The sequence below is a fragment of the Rattus norvegicus genome, chromosome 17 (genome assembly GCF_036323735.1).
Source record: "Rattus norvegicus strain BN/NHsdMcwi chromosome 17, GRCr8, whole genome shotgun sequence".
Lineage (NCBI taxonomy): Eukaryota > Metazoa > Chordata > Mammalia > Rodentia > Muridae > Rattus > Rattus norvegicus.
The window spans coordinates 38,184,500-38,202,523 of NC_086035.1; the positions used below are offsets into that span (position 1 = coordinate 38,184,500).

Consider the following 18,024-nt stretch of genomic DNA (forward strand, 5'->3'; position numbering starts at 1 on the left):
TTCTTCTACACTATATTTTGGAATGTTTAAATTAATTGTACTTATGGATAGTTCAATTCTATTGAACTTGTTTGTTATTAGACTAAAAACAAGCTCACAAAATAAACTACTTCAGATATATCTATCTCCTTGATACAATACAGCTGATGAATAGCAACATTCTCAGGCTTTGGGTTCATTAAATTGTCTACCTTCATTCACTGTGACCTAACATAAGCATATGTGATTTTCAAACTTCAGAATGTTACATGCATATTACCAAAGTGTGGATCCATATGATACTAAAGGGAAAGAAGAGACTTTCTTCAATTTTCACACTGAGTCTGGTATTTCTAAATAATTACATTTTATTTTATGAAAAGAATTCCATTACAGCTCTGAATACACCGAGAGGCGAAAAAGCATTACAAAAGTCTGGTTCAACATTGGGTGCAAGACTTCAAAAGGTGGACACTCCACACTCATTCTTAAAGACAACTCGGCACCTCAAGACTTTGAGATAAGTGTCAATCTTATGGATGTCCCTTTTAAAGCAGCGGCACAGGTTATAAATGGCAAAAAGATGAGTGTCTTCATCAGATGACTCCAAGTCTTTGAGTCCAGACCAGGCAGGGAAGTCAAAATTTTCAAAATTTTCTTCAACTTTAGCCTGAGTCTAAACATCAAGTGGAAAGGTATTATTGACATTATCCTGTTCTCTCTCTCTCTCTCTCTCTCTCTCTCTCTCTCTCTCTCTCTCTCTCTCAATGATGAATTCTATAGAGCTTAGTAGGTGTCCAGAAATATAATATGACTCTCATAACATAGAATCCAACACTGTCAGAAGCTAATAGCTAAAATAATTTCTACAATAGACAGTCATATATACATATATATACATATATATATTATAAAATGTAGTGAGAAGGCTACACCAATCCTTTCCCTTTGAGTAGTTTTATATGCACTCAGTATTTCCCTTGATGTGTTCTTTATACCATATTTACTCAGGTAGAGCGTCCTGATGCTTTTCTTCTTTTCAGATATATCCATATTTTGTATACTTTATTGAATCTTTCTACAAGGTACAATCAATACAGGAAATGATTGTCATACGATCTTCTGAGTGCCCAAACTATCCAGGAAAATTACAGTCCAAATTACTCTGAGGCACAACAATTTTCTATGGTAAACAATGTTCTGTGAACTTCTTAGTAATTATCCTTTGATGTGAGTATTTCAAAATTCTTTTGCATTACTCAATTTACCAATTGCATATATAGCATGAACAAAGGCATTCAAAACAACAGCTTACCCTGTTGTATAAGGTCTGAAGTCCCTCCAGAATTATAAGATTTTTGTCCTTCATATCAACAGCTTTTTTCCCCATACTAACAGAAGCTCCCGGAAGAGCAGTCACTGCAGACACCAAGTGTTTCAGAGGTTCTTTCCAGGAAACTGAAACATTGATGATTGAGTTCAGGAAGTCTTCGGTCTAAGAAAATATTATTGGACACCACATTAAGCTAAGTGACATAGAGCTGAATAGTTAGCTGCCTATGGTTTCTTCACAAAAGAAGCAAACCGCAGTATATTTTTATTAATAATATATGTTAAAGGTTTCATATTATACAAATATTTTCATTCTAAATAAATGTTGTATAAAGGTATATTTTCAGCTTTGGAATTCCACTTTGCTAAATAAACCTAAGTAGGTCTTAATATTTCTTTCAAAATGATGATATTGGAGTTTCTATGCATTTTACCATGTGGCCTAGTTAAATCTATTCTCTTTGATTTCTTGCTTATCTGTGAGTAAAACAGTTCTATAGGGCTTGATAGGTGTCTAAAAACAGGACTCTCATAATTTTCTCATAACTTTTCAGTTTACGATGTCAACACCGACAGAAACTAATGGCTCAAATAATTTCTACACTAGTTACACAAATTGATTTCTCATATTCTTGTAACTTTTATGTAGAATATTAAAATATGTTCACTGAAATTAATTGTTTTCCAAATTTTATTTTTCAGGTATCTGCGTGATTCACATCCATTGGTTCTAGGGAAGTTTTTTATGTATTGACATGTGCAGTAGAAAAACTATTACAGAACATTACTTTAATTCAAGGCATCAGTAGAAATCAGAATGAAATTTTGACTAATAGTTGTTAGTGCAGTTCCAGGGTAATTCAAAATAAAATATTTTTATTTGCTATGAGGAATCCTAGAGATTATGAAAACAAAGACCATAGAGAAGTGCAATCAGAATTTCAAAAAATGTTTATGTTTAGGAATGAAACAAACAGGCCAGTACTGGTCAACATGATGCTAGGAAAATTAGACAATAATGATGAAGAATGTATGCATGACCTGAAAGAAATTTAAGATAAATTCTTTCTTGACATGCAAATGAAAAAATTTTATAGTGTCCTCAAAACAATAAGCTATTGTTTATCATCATTGAATATTTCCATGCCAACAGAATGCTATGTGTATTGTCTAGAAAATTCAGTTTGTACAAATGTTTTCTTCCATTTCTATTTCTATTTTTCTTTATGTAGTAAATTATTTCACAGAGTATATTATATATGTACTATATATGTATTATTATACTTGTATTAGTAATACACATATGACTAGAGAATAGATTATGTGTAGGAAGCAAATTTGCATTTTAGTTCTATGTAAACCAAACTCTGATGTTTATGACAGGTAGTCAAAGGGAAGAGATCCTAGCCCATATACAGTAGATGTTCAGAGTTATCAAGATCCCATCAAAATGGAAGTCATCCTGAGATCGTGTATAGAGGAGTCTCTTAGAAAGCTGATTTTCAGTTAAGAAATATATGAAGACAGACCAGTCAGGGAAGACTATACAAATAATAAATGAACAGAAGTAGTCCCACAGACTTTAGAAACTTAGTAAGAAAGTATTTCTGCTGCTGGAAGGCAGAAGATTTTTTGGTGTCATACCCACATATACAACTTGGTTTGTATTTGCTCTTTTATGTATATAAATATATTTAAGAATGAGTGTCCAGTTGAGAGAAGGGCTTCCAAGGGGACAAAGAGACAGTTTGCTGGACAGTTAGAACTAGGGAAAATGTGAATTGGCAGTGATCTGACTTAGTGCTAAAGTTATCAACTATATGATGCCATTATTTTCTGACACTTTCATCTATTAATGCTGAGATTATCACATTTCTCATGGCCTTAATAATCATATATAGCAAAACTAGCAAAACTAGCACATATGGAACATTATTTGTTTGGCAAAACAAAACAAGGAAGAAACCTACTTTCATTTCATGGACTTCCTCTAGATTCTCTGGAGTATGGATGGAAGCAGTGTGACACAGGGGAAGTATCCTGTCTTTCATCCAACTTCTCTTGGCAAAATTTATATCCTGAAAGAAATTAAACGTTTTGATTCATTTGAGGTTTCACAATTTAATGGGAACATACATGATCATAAGTTCATTTGATAAACAACATATTTTTAATATTTTAGAACTATGCATTACTTGACACAATGGATTGCTGGAAACATAATCTGCCTACCTTTCCTTTCTCATACATATGAAAACTAAGCTACTGTCCTCCCAATCACTTCCCCCTTAATGTTCTTTTACATTGTCCTTTCTAATGTTATGATTTGTAAAGAAAGAAACAAAGTATCTCCAAACTCCTAATTACTACATCTTTAAGTATCAGATTTCCTTGGACTTTGGCTAAATGTTATAAAATTAATATTATTTTCCAGTTCCCTAAATATCTCATTTTTATTCATAGAAAGATGATGTGCTTTTCAAAGCAGGGATTGTGCCTCTATAACTTTGATATTAAATATTACCAGTGGTGTTCACACAATGTTTGTGATAAATATGCAATTCATTATTGTTGATACAGTCAACAAATTAACCATTAAATTCCAGGCATATTTTAAGGAAATATACAGCTGTGATTAAACTAAGAATTCACAAAAATATATTGATATCAATATAAAATATTTATATTAATAATATGAAAAATGTACTTGTATAAGGTATTAATTAGGAAAATACAAAATTACTTAATTTTAAGTTTCAGACAATTTACAAAAATTAAAGAGTTCTTAGAAATGTTATACTGCTGAAAAATTAGAAGAGAAGATTAAAGAGGTTTAAAAAACACTAGTGAAGGAAACTAAAAATGGGAATATCCTATGAATGTAAGGATGTATATATAGTACATATACTCAGTTTTCAATGGAAATGTGTCTATTGTTTCCTCACTGTCAAGATTCTGAACCAATGATTTATATCCCCAAGGAAGAGGTAATGTATTTTTGGTCTAAATTAGCTCTTCAGTTGCACTAAGGCTCTTTCCTGAAAATGAAAAACCATAATTCTTAGAATCTGTGAATTTTAAAAGAGAGTTATTGTATTTTATCTTTGTTTTTCACTATTTGCATGGTTTCCCTTTTCTTTATTCTTTTTATTTAAGTACCTCATGGTTTTGATTTTTTTTAATTTATTCTTTCGACATAAGTAACTTCAATGCAATTCTCCTTCACTAACTATCTCCAGATCAATATGTAAGGAATGAACATAAAGACAGAACCCAAGAATAGATTACCAGGAAATCAAAGTTTCTGTGACAAAGATCAAAACAAGCTGTTATTTTTAAAGTTATTATAGAAAACTTTACAATATCATTTAATGCTTTGTAATATTTTTTTGAGAATTGAATGAAACTTCACATTCTGCCCATTCTACTTTTGGTATATGATTCTTTCTATTACCTATAATGGTGAAAAGTTTGTAATTGTGTACATGATACATTCCAATTTTATTAGTGTTTGGCTATTTGAAAGACCTTTAAGATAAGAATCCAGAAGCAAGGGCATTACTTACAAATTCACGGTATACATCTGCAGCCATGATAAATGTATTATGAGACTGTTCAACCAAACGATGATATAGGTCATCAGTGGACACAATGGCAGTTGGTTTGGAGGCCACGTTTTCCCAAAGGAGCAAGCTTGACACCAGCAGCAACAGTTGCATACCTGCTGTCAGAGAAACAAACTGAAATGATCTATGCATATGAAGTTACAACAATAAAAAAATGTTGTCTTTTCTGAGGGCTATCGGCCATGTGGTTTGATTTGCTATTGTTTAATAGGTTATTTATTTTCATAACTTGGAAAATACAAAAATTAATGACATTTCTCCATTACAGAACTGGAAATGGAGGAGACCTCTCAGAGTTTGAATTTGCTCAAACATAATTTTTCAAGTAGTTTTAAGCACATAGAATTTTGACTAATCATTGAAATAGAAATCTCAAGTCATTATGTGAACATAGTTGATGTTCTTGAGATTTATGTTTGTTTTTCATTTTATTAAATACATTATTATTGCAATTAATTCACTTTCCTTATATATAAAATTACTTAAGACTTTGGGAATTTGATAGTTAATGGTTAATTCAGATTGATTCAGATAGAGAAAATATTTTGTTTGGTACACAAGTGGATAATAACTTCCTGTTTCTGAAATTGAAGTAATTGGAGTATTTAGTCTTTTAGGTCATTTAATATTTTAATTATCAATAAGCCCTATTACTTTCAATAACGCAAATTAAGTTATAAATTTTGTTGTTCTGGAAGCGTGCTTCATAGTGGAAGGTGTCAATTGCTGGTGCTCCACAGGTACCAGGAACATTATCCCCTTTTGTTCTCCTGTTAATGAAGACAATGTATAATAACTGAGAATTTTCTTGCATCTACAACACAAGGAGAAATCCCACTTGAAAGTCACTGCTCTCACAAGTAATTGAGCAAGTAGAATATAGAAAGTCCTTTCATCTCTCTGTTACCTCTTCTATGGAAGAGGATCAAATATCAGTTCTCCAAAGATGCAGAGTAGATGTAAACACATGGAGCTTTGATTAAACATGAGCTCAAGAACATAAGTCATTATTTGTACATATTTGAAGTTCAAGACTATTTTACTAAACTCAAATCTCCTCCCTTAACCAGAAACATGGTAAAATGTTTCTTTCAAAGACGAGGCAATAGTTACTGATATCAACAGGTCAAAACTGAAATATTTTGGAGGCACTTTGACAAGCACATCACATTCAAAAGTAAATATACACTCCAACACATCATGAACATGTATGCACTATTAATGTTTACTAAGAGGTACATGGATGAATGTCAACTTACCAGAGCCCGAAAGAGTCAAAGTCAGCTGCATTTCTGAGCAGATCCAGGACAGTGTAGGCTCCCAGCCAGGAAATCTGCTTCACCTAAGCTATGTCTTCATTCAACTTTCTGCCTCCTATATATACTACCAGACCGTACCCAAGCATAATCAGAGCTTGGGGCCAGACTGAATCAATGTCTATTGATCAGCAACAAACTTCCCTCAGGGATATTAACACCGTCTTTACATTTAGCACAGTTTTACCTCAATATGTGTCACACTGCATTTCCCCCATATGATCTGGAGAGTTCAAACCATTCTCCAAATCACTAAGATCATCTGGAATGATTGATTACTCATTTTCAGGTCAGCAGGACCTTTCCCCTATACTATACCTTAGTTCAAGATCTTATGTCTGTCGTGTCTTCTGGAAAATTACTTAGTATTTCTGGATATAAGGAATGCTTTCAATAATTATATGAACGTTTGTTCCCTCTATATCTACAACAGTCAATTTTTCTAGACTGTTTTATTTCTTCCAATAACCACAAACACTGTAAAATATTTCTCTCCAGAAATTAAACTGAGACATAGAGAAACTAACAGAAGTTGTGAACAAAATGTAATTAACAGATATTTATAGACATGCCATCCTAAAGCAAAGGGATATACTTTCTTGCCAGCACCTCATGGTAACTTCTCCAAAACTGATCATATAATCAGTCACAAAACAGGCCTGAACAGACACAGGAAGATAGAAATAACCCCATGCACCCTATCAGATCACCACAGACTAAGGCTGGTCTTCAATAACAACAATAACATATACATGGAAGTTGAACAAGGTTCTACTCAGTGACAAATTGGTCAAGGAAGAATTAAAGAATGAAATCAAAGACATCTTAGAATTTAATGAAAGTGAACATACAACATGCCCAAACTTATGGGACACAACGAAAGTGGTACTAGGAGGAAAACTCATAGCTCTGAGTGCCTGCAAAAAGAAACAGGAGAAAGCATCTGTCAGCAGCTTGACAGCACACCTAAAACTCTAGAGCAAAAAGAAGTAAATAAACCCAAGAGGAGTAGAAGGCAGGAAATAATCAAACTCAGGGCTAAAATCAACCAAGTAGAAAAGAAAAGGACTATACAAAGAATCAACAAAACCAGGAACTGGTTCTTTGAGAAAATCAACAAGATAGATAAACACTTAGCCAGAATAAACAGCGGTCACAGATAGTGTATCCAAATTAACAAAATCAGAAATGAAAAGGGAGACATAAAAACAGAATCTGAGGGGTTGGGGATTTAGCTCAGTGGTAGAGCGCTTGCCTAGGGAGCAAAAGGCACTGGGTTCGGTCCCCAGCTCCAAAAAAAAAAAAAGAACCAAAAAAAAAAAAAAAAAGACAGAATCTGAGGAAATTAAAAAAAATCATCAGATCACACTACAGAAGCCTATATTCAAAAAAATGGAAGAATTGGACAATTTTCTAGATAGATACAGGTATGGAACTTAAATCAAGAACAAATAAAACATCTAAACAAATCCGTAACTCCTAAAGAAATAGAAGCATTTATTAACAGTCTCCCAACAAAAAAGAGCCTAGGACCAGATGGGTTTAGTGCAGAATTCTATCAGACCTTAATAGAAGACCTCATACCAATACTGTCCAAACTATTCCACAAAATTGAAACAGACAGAGCACTACCAAATTCCTTCTATTAAACCACAATTACTCTTATACTAAAATCACACAAAGACCCAACAAAGAAAGAGAAGTTCAGACCAATTTCCCTTATGAATATTGACACAAAACTACTCAATAAAATTCTTGCAAACTGAATCGAAGAACTCATCAAAACGATCAACCATGATGATCAAGGAGGCTTCATCCCAGGCAGGGATGGTTTAATATATGGAAAACCATCAAAGTAATCCACTATGTAACCAAACTCAAAAATAAGAACCACATGATCATTTAATTAGAGGCTAAGAAAGCATTTGACAAAATTCAGCATGATAAAAGTCCTAGGAAGAACAGGAATTCAAGGCTCATACATGAACATAGGAAAAGCAATGTATGGCAAACCAGTACCTAATATTAAACTAAATGGAGAGAAACTTGAAGCAATCCCACTAAAATCAGGGACCAGACAATGCTGCCCACTCTCTCCCTTCTTATTCAGTATAGTAATCTAAAGCCTAGCCAGAGCAATCAGACAATGAAAGGAGGTAAAAGGGATACAAATTGGAAGGGAAGAAGTCAAAATATCACTATGCAGATGATAGTATAGTGTACTTAAGTGACCCCAAAACTTCAATCAGAGAACTACTTAACCTGAAAAACAACTTCAGCAAAGTGTCTGAGTATAAAATTAACTCAAACATATTAATAGACTTTCTCTAGTCAAACGATAAATAGGCAGAGAAAGAAATTAGGGAAATGACACCAATCACAATAGTCCCAAATAGTATAAAATATCTTGGTGTGACTTTAACCAAACAAGTGAAAGATCTGTCAAGAACAAGAACTTCAAGTCTCTGAAAAAAGAAATTGAAGATCTGAGAAGATGGAAGGATCTCCCATGTTCATGGATTGATGGGATTTATATAGTAAAATTGGCCATTTTGTCAAAAGCAATCTACAGATTCAATGCAATTCCCATCAAAATTCCTACTCAATTTTTATAGAGAGAGAAAGAGCAATTTGCAAATTAATTTGGAATAACAAAACCCAGGATAACTAAAACTATACTCAACAATAAACAAACATCTGAGGGAGTCACCATCTCTGAACTCAAGGAGTATTACAGAACAATAGTCAGAAAAACTGTATGGCATTGGTACAGAGAAAGGCAAATAGATAAGTGAAACAGAATTGAAGACCCAGAAATGAACCCGCACACCTATGGTCACTTGATCTTTGACAAAGGAGCTAAAACCATCCAATGAAAGAAAAATAGTATTTTCAGCAAATGGTGTTGGTTCAAATGGAGGTCAACATGTGGAAGAATGCAGATCGATCCATGCTTATCACCTTGTGCAAATCTTAAGACAAAGTGGATCAAGAACCTCCGCATCAAACCAGGTACACTCAAACTAATAGCAAAAAGAAAAAAAAAAGTGGAGAAGTGTCTCGAACAGATTGGCACTGGAGAAAATTTCCTGAGCAGAACACCAATGGCTTATGTTCTAAGATCAAGAATCGACAAATGGGACCTCATGAAACTACAAAGCTTCTGTAAGGCAAAGGGCACTGTTTTTAGGACAAAATGGCAACCAACAGATTGGGAAAAGAACTTTACCAATGCTACAACTGATAGAGGGCTAATACCCAAAATATACAAAGAACTCAAGAAGTTAGACTCCAGCGAGCCAACTAATCCTATTAAAAATGGGGTACAAAGCTAAACAAAACATTCTCAGCTTAGGAATATCAAATGGCTGAGAATCACCTAAAGAAATGTTCAACATCTTTAGTCATCAAGGTAATGCAATTAAAATAACCCTGAGATTCTACCTGACACCAGTCAGAATGGCTAAGATCAAAAACTCCAGTGACAGCAGATGCTGGCAAGGATGTGGAGAAAGAGGAACACTCCTCCATTGTTGGTGGGATTGCAGACTGGTTCAACTATTCCGGAAATCAGTCTGGAGGTTCCTCAGAAAATTGGACATAGTAATACCTGAGGACCCAGCTACACCTCTCCTGGGCATATAACCAAAGATGCTCCAACATAAAACAAAGACACATGCTCCACTATGTTCATAGCAGCGGTATTTATAATAGCCAGAAGCTGGACAGAACCCAGACGCCCTTCAACAGAGGAATGGATTCAAAAAAATACAATGGAGTACTACACAGCTATCAAAAACAATGACTTCATGAAATCATAGACAAATGGATGGAACTAGAAAATATCATCCTGAGTGAGGTAACCCAATCACATAAAAACACTCTTGGCATGCACTCATTGAAAAGTGAATATTTCTGCAAACACTTGAATTACCCAAGATGCAAACCTTAGACCACAGGAAGCTTAACAATGAAGATGACCAAAATGTGGATGCTCCCACTCCTTCTTAAAAGTGGAACAAAATATCCATAGGAGGGGATATGGAGGCATAGTTTAGAGCAGTGACTGTAAGAATCACCATTCAGAGCCTGACCTACATGTGTCCAATGTATATACAGCCACCAAAAGTAGATAAGATTGATGCAACTAAAAAGTGCATGCGAAAAAGGACTGGATACAGATCTCTCCTGAGAGACACATCCAGAACATGTCAAATACATAGGTGAATGCTAGAAGCAAACCACTGAACTGAGCACAGAACCCAGTTTGGGGGAAATAGAGGAAGGATTGAAAGAGCGGAGGGGGCTTGCAACCCCATGAGAACAACAATGCCAACCAACCAGAGCTTCAGTGCTCCAACTGCATATGTAGCAGAGAATAGCCTTGTTGGGGCACCTATGGGAGGGTAAGTCCTTAGTCCTGCCAAGATTGGACCCCCTGGGCCAGGGAATATGGGCTATGTGGTGGGGGACACGCATATGGGGAGGCAGAGGGCATGGGGTCTTATAGACAGGAAACCGCGAAAGGGAATAACATTTGAAATGTAAATCAAGAAATATATCTAATAAAATAATGTTTCTCTCACTAGATGAGGTCAAAGTTAGAGCAGTGAACAAGTCTAAACACAATGCTTAGGAGGCAACTCTCACAAGCACATAACATCCTTAAAGCACATTTACCAAAAGTCCACTTTTACTTGTAGATTGTGTCAATTTTAGGTACCATATTTTCACTGTATTACAATAGATTCTTTGTAATGCATAGATTCTATTATGTGATTTGGAACTTAAAAAAAAATGAGTTAATTGTCACTCATAATAGTACCTGCTGAACGATGAGTTTGCCTCTTGCCACACTTTGCCTGGCTTGCTGTTGGCTTTACCTTGCCATTGAATTTTTAAATATTTGGGAATTACCCTGAAATATTCTACACAGTGACTTGTGGAATCATGAAACTCATTGCATGTTCTAGTAGATTAGGTAATATTAGTAGCCCAAATCTTTCATGTTACTTGACCAAAATATTTAATTTATTTGGCAATTGGTCTATTTTATTCTGTTATGTAATCTATAACAGTGGAAACAAAATGTGTAAATTTTGGTGTCATGTGCTTCCTAGGAAATATTTCTGGAAAATAAACTGTCTGTGGACACTGAGTATCAATTAACTTATAGATATAGGACTTTTTTTTCTATGTCTGACAAGCTCCTTATTAAATTATACTTTTTACTTTTACTACTATCTATTGATTTTCAAAACAATTTATTAGACGAGTGAACCATTTAAAGCATAGTTCTATTATATTGAGCAATTGCAAATGGTGAGCAACTTTGAGATAAGAATCTGTAAAATTACAAATAAAATTTTAACAAGGTGTGCTGGAATATGAAAAAATATCAAGGTTTATCAACTATTAAAGAGAAAGTTGTTTATGTAAGAATGGATAGGAGAAAGTACTCTAGTTCTACTTAATATAGCATCATTCTGCCTGAACCTTGTCTTTTTCATCTTGGTATGTTGCATTGTTCCAATCAATAGATGGACGCATTTGAGGAGATACTTAGGTACACTATGTGGTCAAGTAGTGCTACATCCTGCTTCGTTCAACTGCACTCATTCTGCCGTTGAGCTCATGTACTACAGGGAGCTTGTGACTATTGTTTGTATATTGACGAAAGCATTTTTATTTAGATTGTCCAAAAATGAATTTTAGATTTCTGTCTTGACGTCTCCAATTCCTTACAATAACTTGTTTGCCTATACTTCGTGCTGAAGCAACCCTTGTATTATATAATCATGAATCTACATGACTCGTTCTCTTTCACATTCTTAATATAAGAGGGATATTACCACAGTATACTTTGATGCCTTAGTACATGCTTGACCTCAAACCAATATTGTGTCATTTGCTTCCAGATACATATGTTTTGTTGTTGTCATTGTTGTTGTTTGTGGGGATTTTTGGAAACATACCTTCTTTCATATTGATTTAATTTAATTGACTTTGCATATTTAGTAGTGAGATTTCTGGATTATCTGCTTTCTCTATTTTAGGCTGTTAATAATACACTATAACAACTTTACTACTGTAATTCCCATAACAATACATTAATCTTCTTTGGCCAAAAAAAAAAGAAAAAAGAAAATATACATTTTCTGGTTGCATTCCAGTACGTTCCAACTGAGAACAAATGAGAGGATCATAGAAGCATCCTTCAGAGTGTCTCAGTGAATACAATCAAAGGAGAATTAGTGATCAGTTTCATTCTTATTTGTCCTGTATAAGTTGCTTACTCATCAGAAATACTAGAATCCTTAATTTGTTAGGGATATTTGTATTTCAAAAAAAGAAAGAGAAATCATGAACAAATTAAAAGAAAGAATAAGGTTGACATAATAAAATGTTTCCCATCAAAGCAAAATTCTGGATCTGTCAACTTTGCTAGTGAAATCTAACCAATACTTGAACAGGGATTTATATTAATTCTTTATAAATTATGTCAAAAGTTAAAGGAGAAAACTTTTCCAAATTCATTTGTGTAGGCCACCATTAAATAGACAACCAAACTGGATACAGTTCACAACAACATCAAAATCGAAGACACAATAAACAAAAAGACGATTTCTATTCATGCAGTGAAAAATTAGTATTTTAAAATATTAATGGTATTGAAAATGGCCTGTGGATGCAATGCTGTCTTAAAATACCAATATCTTTTCTGTTTTATTGGTTATTTTATTTATTTACATTTTAAATGTTTTCTTCTTTCCCAGTTTATTCTCCGTAGCCCTCCTATTCCATCTCCTCTCCCCCTACCTCTATAAAGGTGCTCACCCACCCACCCAGTCCCGCCTCACCCTCCTAGCATCCTCTTATAGCATCCTCCTAGCACATCCCTATGACGGGGCACCAAGCCTCCACAGAATGCAGGGTCTCCCCTCCCACTATTCTCTCTCTAGTATGTAGCTAGAGTGTCCGTATATACCCATATTTGTACTCTTTGGTTGGTGGTTTAGTCCCTCGGAGCTCTGAGCTCAGAGCACTTAGTTGATACTGTTGTTCTTCCTAGCCAATAGAAAGTCCCAGATGCCTTGGAAACAAGAGGTTTCCAGGTCCCAACAGGTTAACATTAGCCAAAATACCCCCAAAGGGGGAGAAAGAACCTGTAGAGATCAAATACAGTGGATGGGTATGGCTCCCTGTTGAGGGATGGGGCCACCCACCCATCTCAAAATCTTTAACCCAGAATTGTTCGTCTCTAAAGGAAATGCAGGGACAAAGAGTAGAGCAGAGACTGAAAGTAAAACCACCCCACCTATGGATCCTTCCATCTGCAGACACCAAGTCTAGACATTATGGCCAATGCCAAGAAGTGCTTGTTGAAAGAAGCCTGGTAGAGCAGACCCCAGAGAGGCTCTGGCAGAGCCTGGCCAATACAGATGAGTGTGCTTGGAGCCAACCATCGGACTAAGCATGGGAACCCCAATGATACAGTTCGTGGAAGGACTGAAGTGTACTTATTTTTTCCCAACCCCTCTTGATTGTTTAAATAGTGGGATCATCGAAAACCTCTGTTATGGTAACCATCATCCTATGGCTTGGTTTTATTTTTGAGTATACCATTCTCACCTAAATGGTCATGCCCTACTCTGGCTATCAAACTGTCAGTATTTCTTCACTGACACATTATAATGTATCCATCAATTATGTACAGTTTGACTTAGCAGCAATTTCCAGTAAAAGGTGAATTTCTATACCGTCTACCCAAAGTACAACTCTATAAATCGATGGCATTTGAATTTCTTAAAATCCTCAAAAATGTTATCTGCAGTAGACATCAGGGACAGTATGCGGTTACAGCTCATAACCCTCAAGATAAAGACAGATTCTTAGCATCACAGTCATACATAGATCTGATCTAACCTCTAAACTATTTCCTACATAGTTTAAGAAATGTAGGGTCCCCCCGGGCATGGGTGGAAGGAGAAATGTACACTTTACAGTCAGAAGGTAAAGAACCAAATTAAGTTTGTTTTTTTCCTTTAAGATTTGATATCTGATAAAATCATAGAAACTAATATTGTTGGTTTAAAGACACACCAGCACATGAAGCCGCCATCAAAAATAATCATAACTAAGTGTTCGTGTGGTTATTTTCAGGGAGTTTGTTTAACGTGGTCAATTTTCTACTCCGATGTAAGGCTGAGGCTCCAACTATTCCATCAATGCATATTTTACTAAAAGGTTTTTAAAAATGAAAGTAGGTCATATGAGTTTGAGGTAGTCTCAGGTGTTTCTATATCTTTGTGGATATGTATTTATGGATATGTCTATGCTGCTATACATGCCAGAGAATAGTTTTGTTCTCCCTGTCAGAAGTACTGCTGACTTCTTTACAAACAGTATTTTGTAGAACTGCAATCACTAATTAGGATAATCTAAAGGAACACACATCTGGTGATCTTTGTGTTTGATTTTCCCCAATGCTAGGGTTCAAATGCATGTTACCGTGCCAGGTATCTTTATTTCTGAGGACAAAACTTTGGTCCTTGTGTTTATAAGGTAAAGACGTCACAGACAGAACAATCCACCCACCCATGCTAGTTTTATATGCAAAGAATGCTGTGATTAATGAATGATATGAAAAGGTTTTTTTAAAAAAAAACTATGTCAGGAACTTGATACATACTTTTGATGATTTGTAAATAATGTTCATTTTATAATTTGGTTGAGTAGTTTGCTTAATTACTTTTATGTGACACTAAATATCAAATTTTCATGGTAAATATATTGTCTGGATTCTACTTCATGTTTAGTGGTATTCGTGTTTCAAAATGATTTTTACCACATTGTCTACTTCTTTCTTTTGTCATCATTATGGGGCATCACATCATGTGGACACCTTACGTGGATTTCTACGAAGTCAATCCTGTTGTTCTGTCATTTCCACTAAAATTAAGGTCTTCCATCTTGGGAGGAAGTGTTTTAGGCAAAACGAACACTAAAAGGGATGTGAAAGAAAATGTCCCAAGAGGATGTGAAAAATTCCATCCTGCTGAGAACAACCTTTCACAGCTTCAGGATATGAAGAAATTGATCACATCCTGAAAGACTCGTCATGGCAGAAGGAATATGCAGTAAAGTCTTTAGGGAGATAACTTCAAGGCAAGCTCAGCTAACTGGAACCTTCTCCGACCACATGATTCCATGGAAAATCTTGCTGATAACATGTACTTAAGTTATATGATATGGGTAAATCAAACAAACAGTGAGTGACTTGGAACATTGATTCTTACTGGAAAGAATTCATACTATAATAAAGGCATGATTCATGACATGAGAAGAGAAAATGCTACCAACATTATCACCAAGGTTTCATCTACTCTGTGATCTACTATATTGACTGGCATGCCATCCTATAACAACTGTGGTAAGAATAGTAGGATTTGAGGCATGCTCCACAGGATAAAATTAATGTCTGTTTCAAGACCAAGCCAAAGTCTTTTACTTTCTTATTTTATAGACTTAAGGGAGAATTTGACGCTATTATTCTGATCAAAAACATTGCAATGAATTGTCCCATAAGTGCTGCGTATATACCTATGGATTTGGGGTGCTCTCAGTTCTAATCATATAACATTAAGTACTATGACATTGCTTATTCCAAAAATAATCACTGTTGAACATGTACATTCCAAACATTGAAGTGTTTTCAGCTTCAAATGAGATAAAAATGAAATGAGCCAATATTTTCCAGAAATGTGAGGGTATTATGCACACTTGTCTGCACCAGCTCTTACTATATTCCTAAGAGCTACATATGATCAATCCAAGCAAAAGACGGTCATTTCTAAACAGGAGCTAATTAAGTACTACAATGTTTTATATTATTATATTATTGTTATATATTACCTCATATTTAGATCTTGACTTATTCTTTGTCTCCTTTGTATTGTGAAAATCATGTGGGCTTGCTTATATATATTATATGAAGTATTAGGAAGTAAATCATTTGTTGTTCATCCCATTCACCTGAGACTAAATTCTTCCATCTCAGAAAGAAATTTACCACAGAAAAAGAGTGTTTAAAAAAGTTGTGAAATAGGATATTTTAAGGGGAGATGAAAATTTCCATCCTTCTGGGATCATCATTCAGCTGAGGTATCTTCACAGCTTCAGAAAGATCCTGACATTTATCACATTAATGACTACCCATTGAAATACACACACACACACACACACACACACACACACACACATACACACACACACACACACACACACACACACACACACACACACACACACACTGTATGACTGCTGAGAGATTCCTAGAAACAAGATCAACTACCCAAAAGATGATCAGATGAATGGTGCTCTGTGGAGATGGGAGAGGACAAGATGAGCGAATTAGAAGAGACTCAAACCATAGACTAGAAAACTGACTGCACAATGTTTTGAGCTTCTGGCCATTTGCACATGCACACTAGGGTCTCAGGTTTCCTCGGCCTTCATATATGGTAGTGTGATACTTTGGTGATATGACTCTCATTTAGTAATTGTCATCCTATATGTAATACCTCACTAATACTTGTCCAATTAACTACCATAAAATCATTTGTCAAAATGTAATTGATGATAACCTTACTTTGGTCTATTACCATATTCTGATTGGTGTAAATCCATGCATGTTTATGCCTTTCAAGGACTATTAGGATAAATTTTTATGTTTGAGATTTGTACAATAATATGCTACCTTTGTTGTATTGGGGATTAATTATTCAAAATAGTAAACTTTTATTATGTGTGTATATATGCATATTATGTTAAGGTGTGAAGTTAAAGAATCTCCTTATCATTACCCCCTTTATATTTGAGATAAGGTCTCACATCATGCATGGATCTTGATGCTCACTGAATAACTTCCGTGATATCTCAAGATTTAATTTATAATATAAAAAAGAAAGCTACCAGCAGTCTTATCCAGATAACAAGTATGTAAGTTATTAAATGAATAACCTGTAATTATATACCCAGTGTTGCAAGACTGGCAGAAATGACCAGATCTAAGGACTACTCACAAGACAAAATGTATTCCTATTGTTATTAACCAAGCCCAAATTCCAATTTTTTCTATATCATAGGTCCCAAGAAAGAAGATGATTCTATTATTCTGCTCAAAGTACATTATAACATATTTCCCCATGGATGCATTCTTGTTATACACATACACTGTTGTCACTCTTCACCTTCATCAGAAAACCTTCCTTATGCAATATAAAGTGATTTGTACATAAACTAACAACTGGTGAACAGAAAATGAACAAGATTCACAATAGCATTTACCTCTAACAGTTAGAAAGACTAATAGAAAAAAAAAGAAAGACCCATAGATTATCATTGATAATAATATCAGTGCTATTGGTGATAGATACCTGTGAAAAGATTGCTAGACATGACAAGTCCATTGCACACATTAAATTGAACAGGTTGAATATTTTTATAAGAACAGTACATCTGAATCCAGTCAAAAATCCACCATTAATGAAAAAGGACACAATGAAACCCTACAACTTGATGAGCCTGTTTTCTGAGTTAGTTCTCCAAGAAGTTTTATATTGAAGAACTTAGAAATAACAAATGATAATTATTGTAGGATGGGGAATTATTTTTATACAATAATTAACCCACTGAGAAGCTACCCAGGGTCCAGTAGATGATCCTAACTTTGTGACCAAACAGACTGCATGAACTAAAATGAGAAGACA

The 18,024-nt window shown here is 34.8% G+C and overlaps 1 protein-coding gene across 2 annotated transcripts; it reads right to left on the reverse strand.

The window, feature by feature from the left end:
- Nucleotides 1-325: 325 nt before the first annotated feature.
- Nucleotides 326-6,288, reverse strand: LOC134482775 (prolactin-3D1-like). 2 transcript variants are annotated; one of them, XM_063276971.1, is made up of 5 exons: nt 6,197-6,288; nt 4,878-5,032; nt 3,282-3,389; nt 1,295-1,474; nt 326-655 (listed from the first exon to the last, which is right to left on the reverse strand). In XM_063276971.1, the coding sequence occupies exons 1-5, from the start codon at nt 6,225-6,227 to the stop codon at nt 440-442; spliced, it is 690 nt and encodes a 229-aa protein (XP_063133041.1). In that variant the 5' UTR covers nt 6,228-6,288; the 3' UTR covers nt 326-439. The 2 variants fall into 2 exon arrangements, with proteins under 2 accessions (XP_063133041.1, XP_063133040.1); XM_063276970.1 differs by having other exon boundaries at nt 4,878-5,035.
- Nucleotides 6,289-18,024: the final 11,736 nt, after the last annotated feature.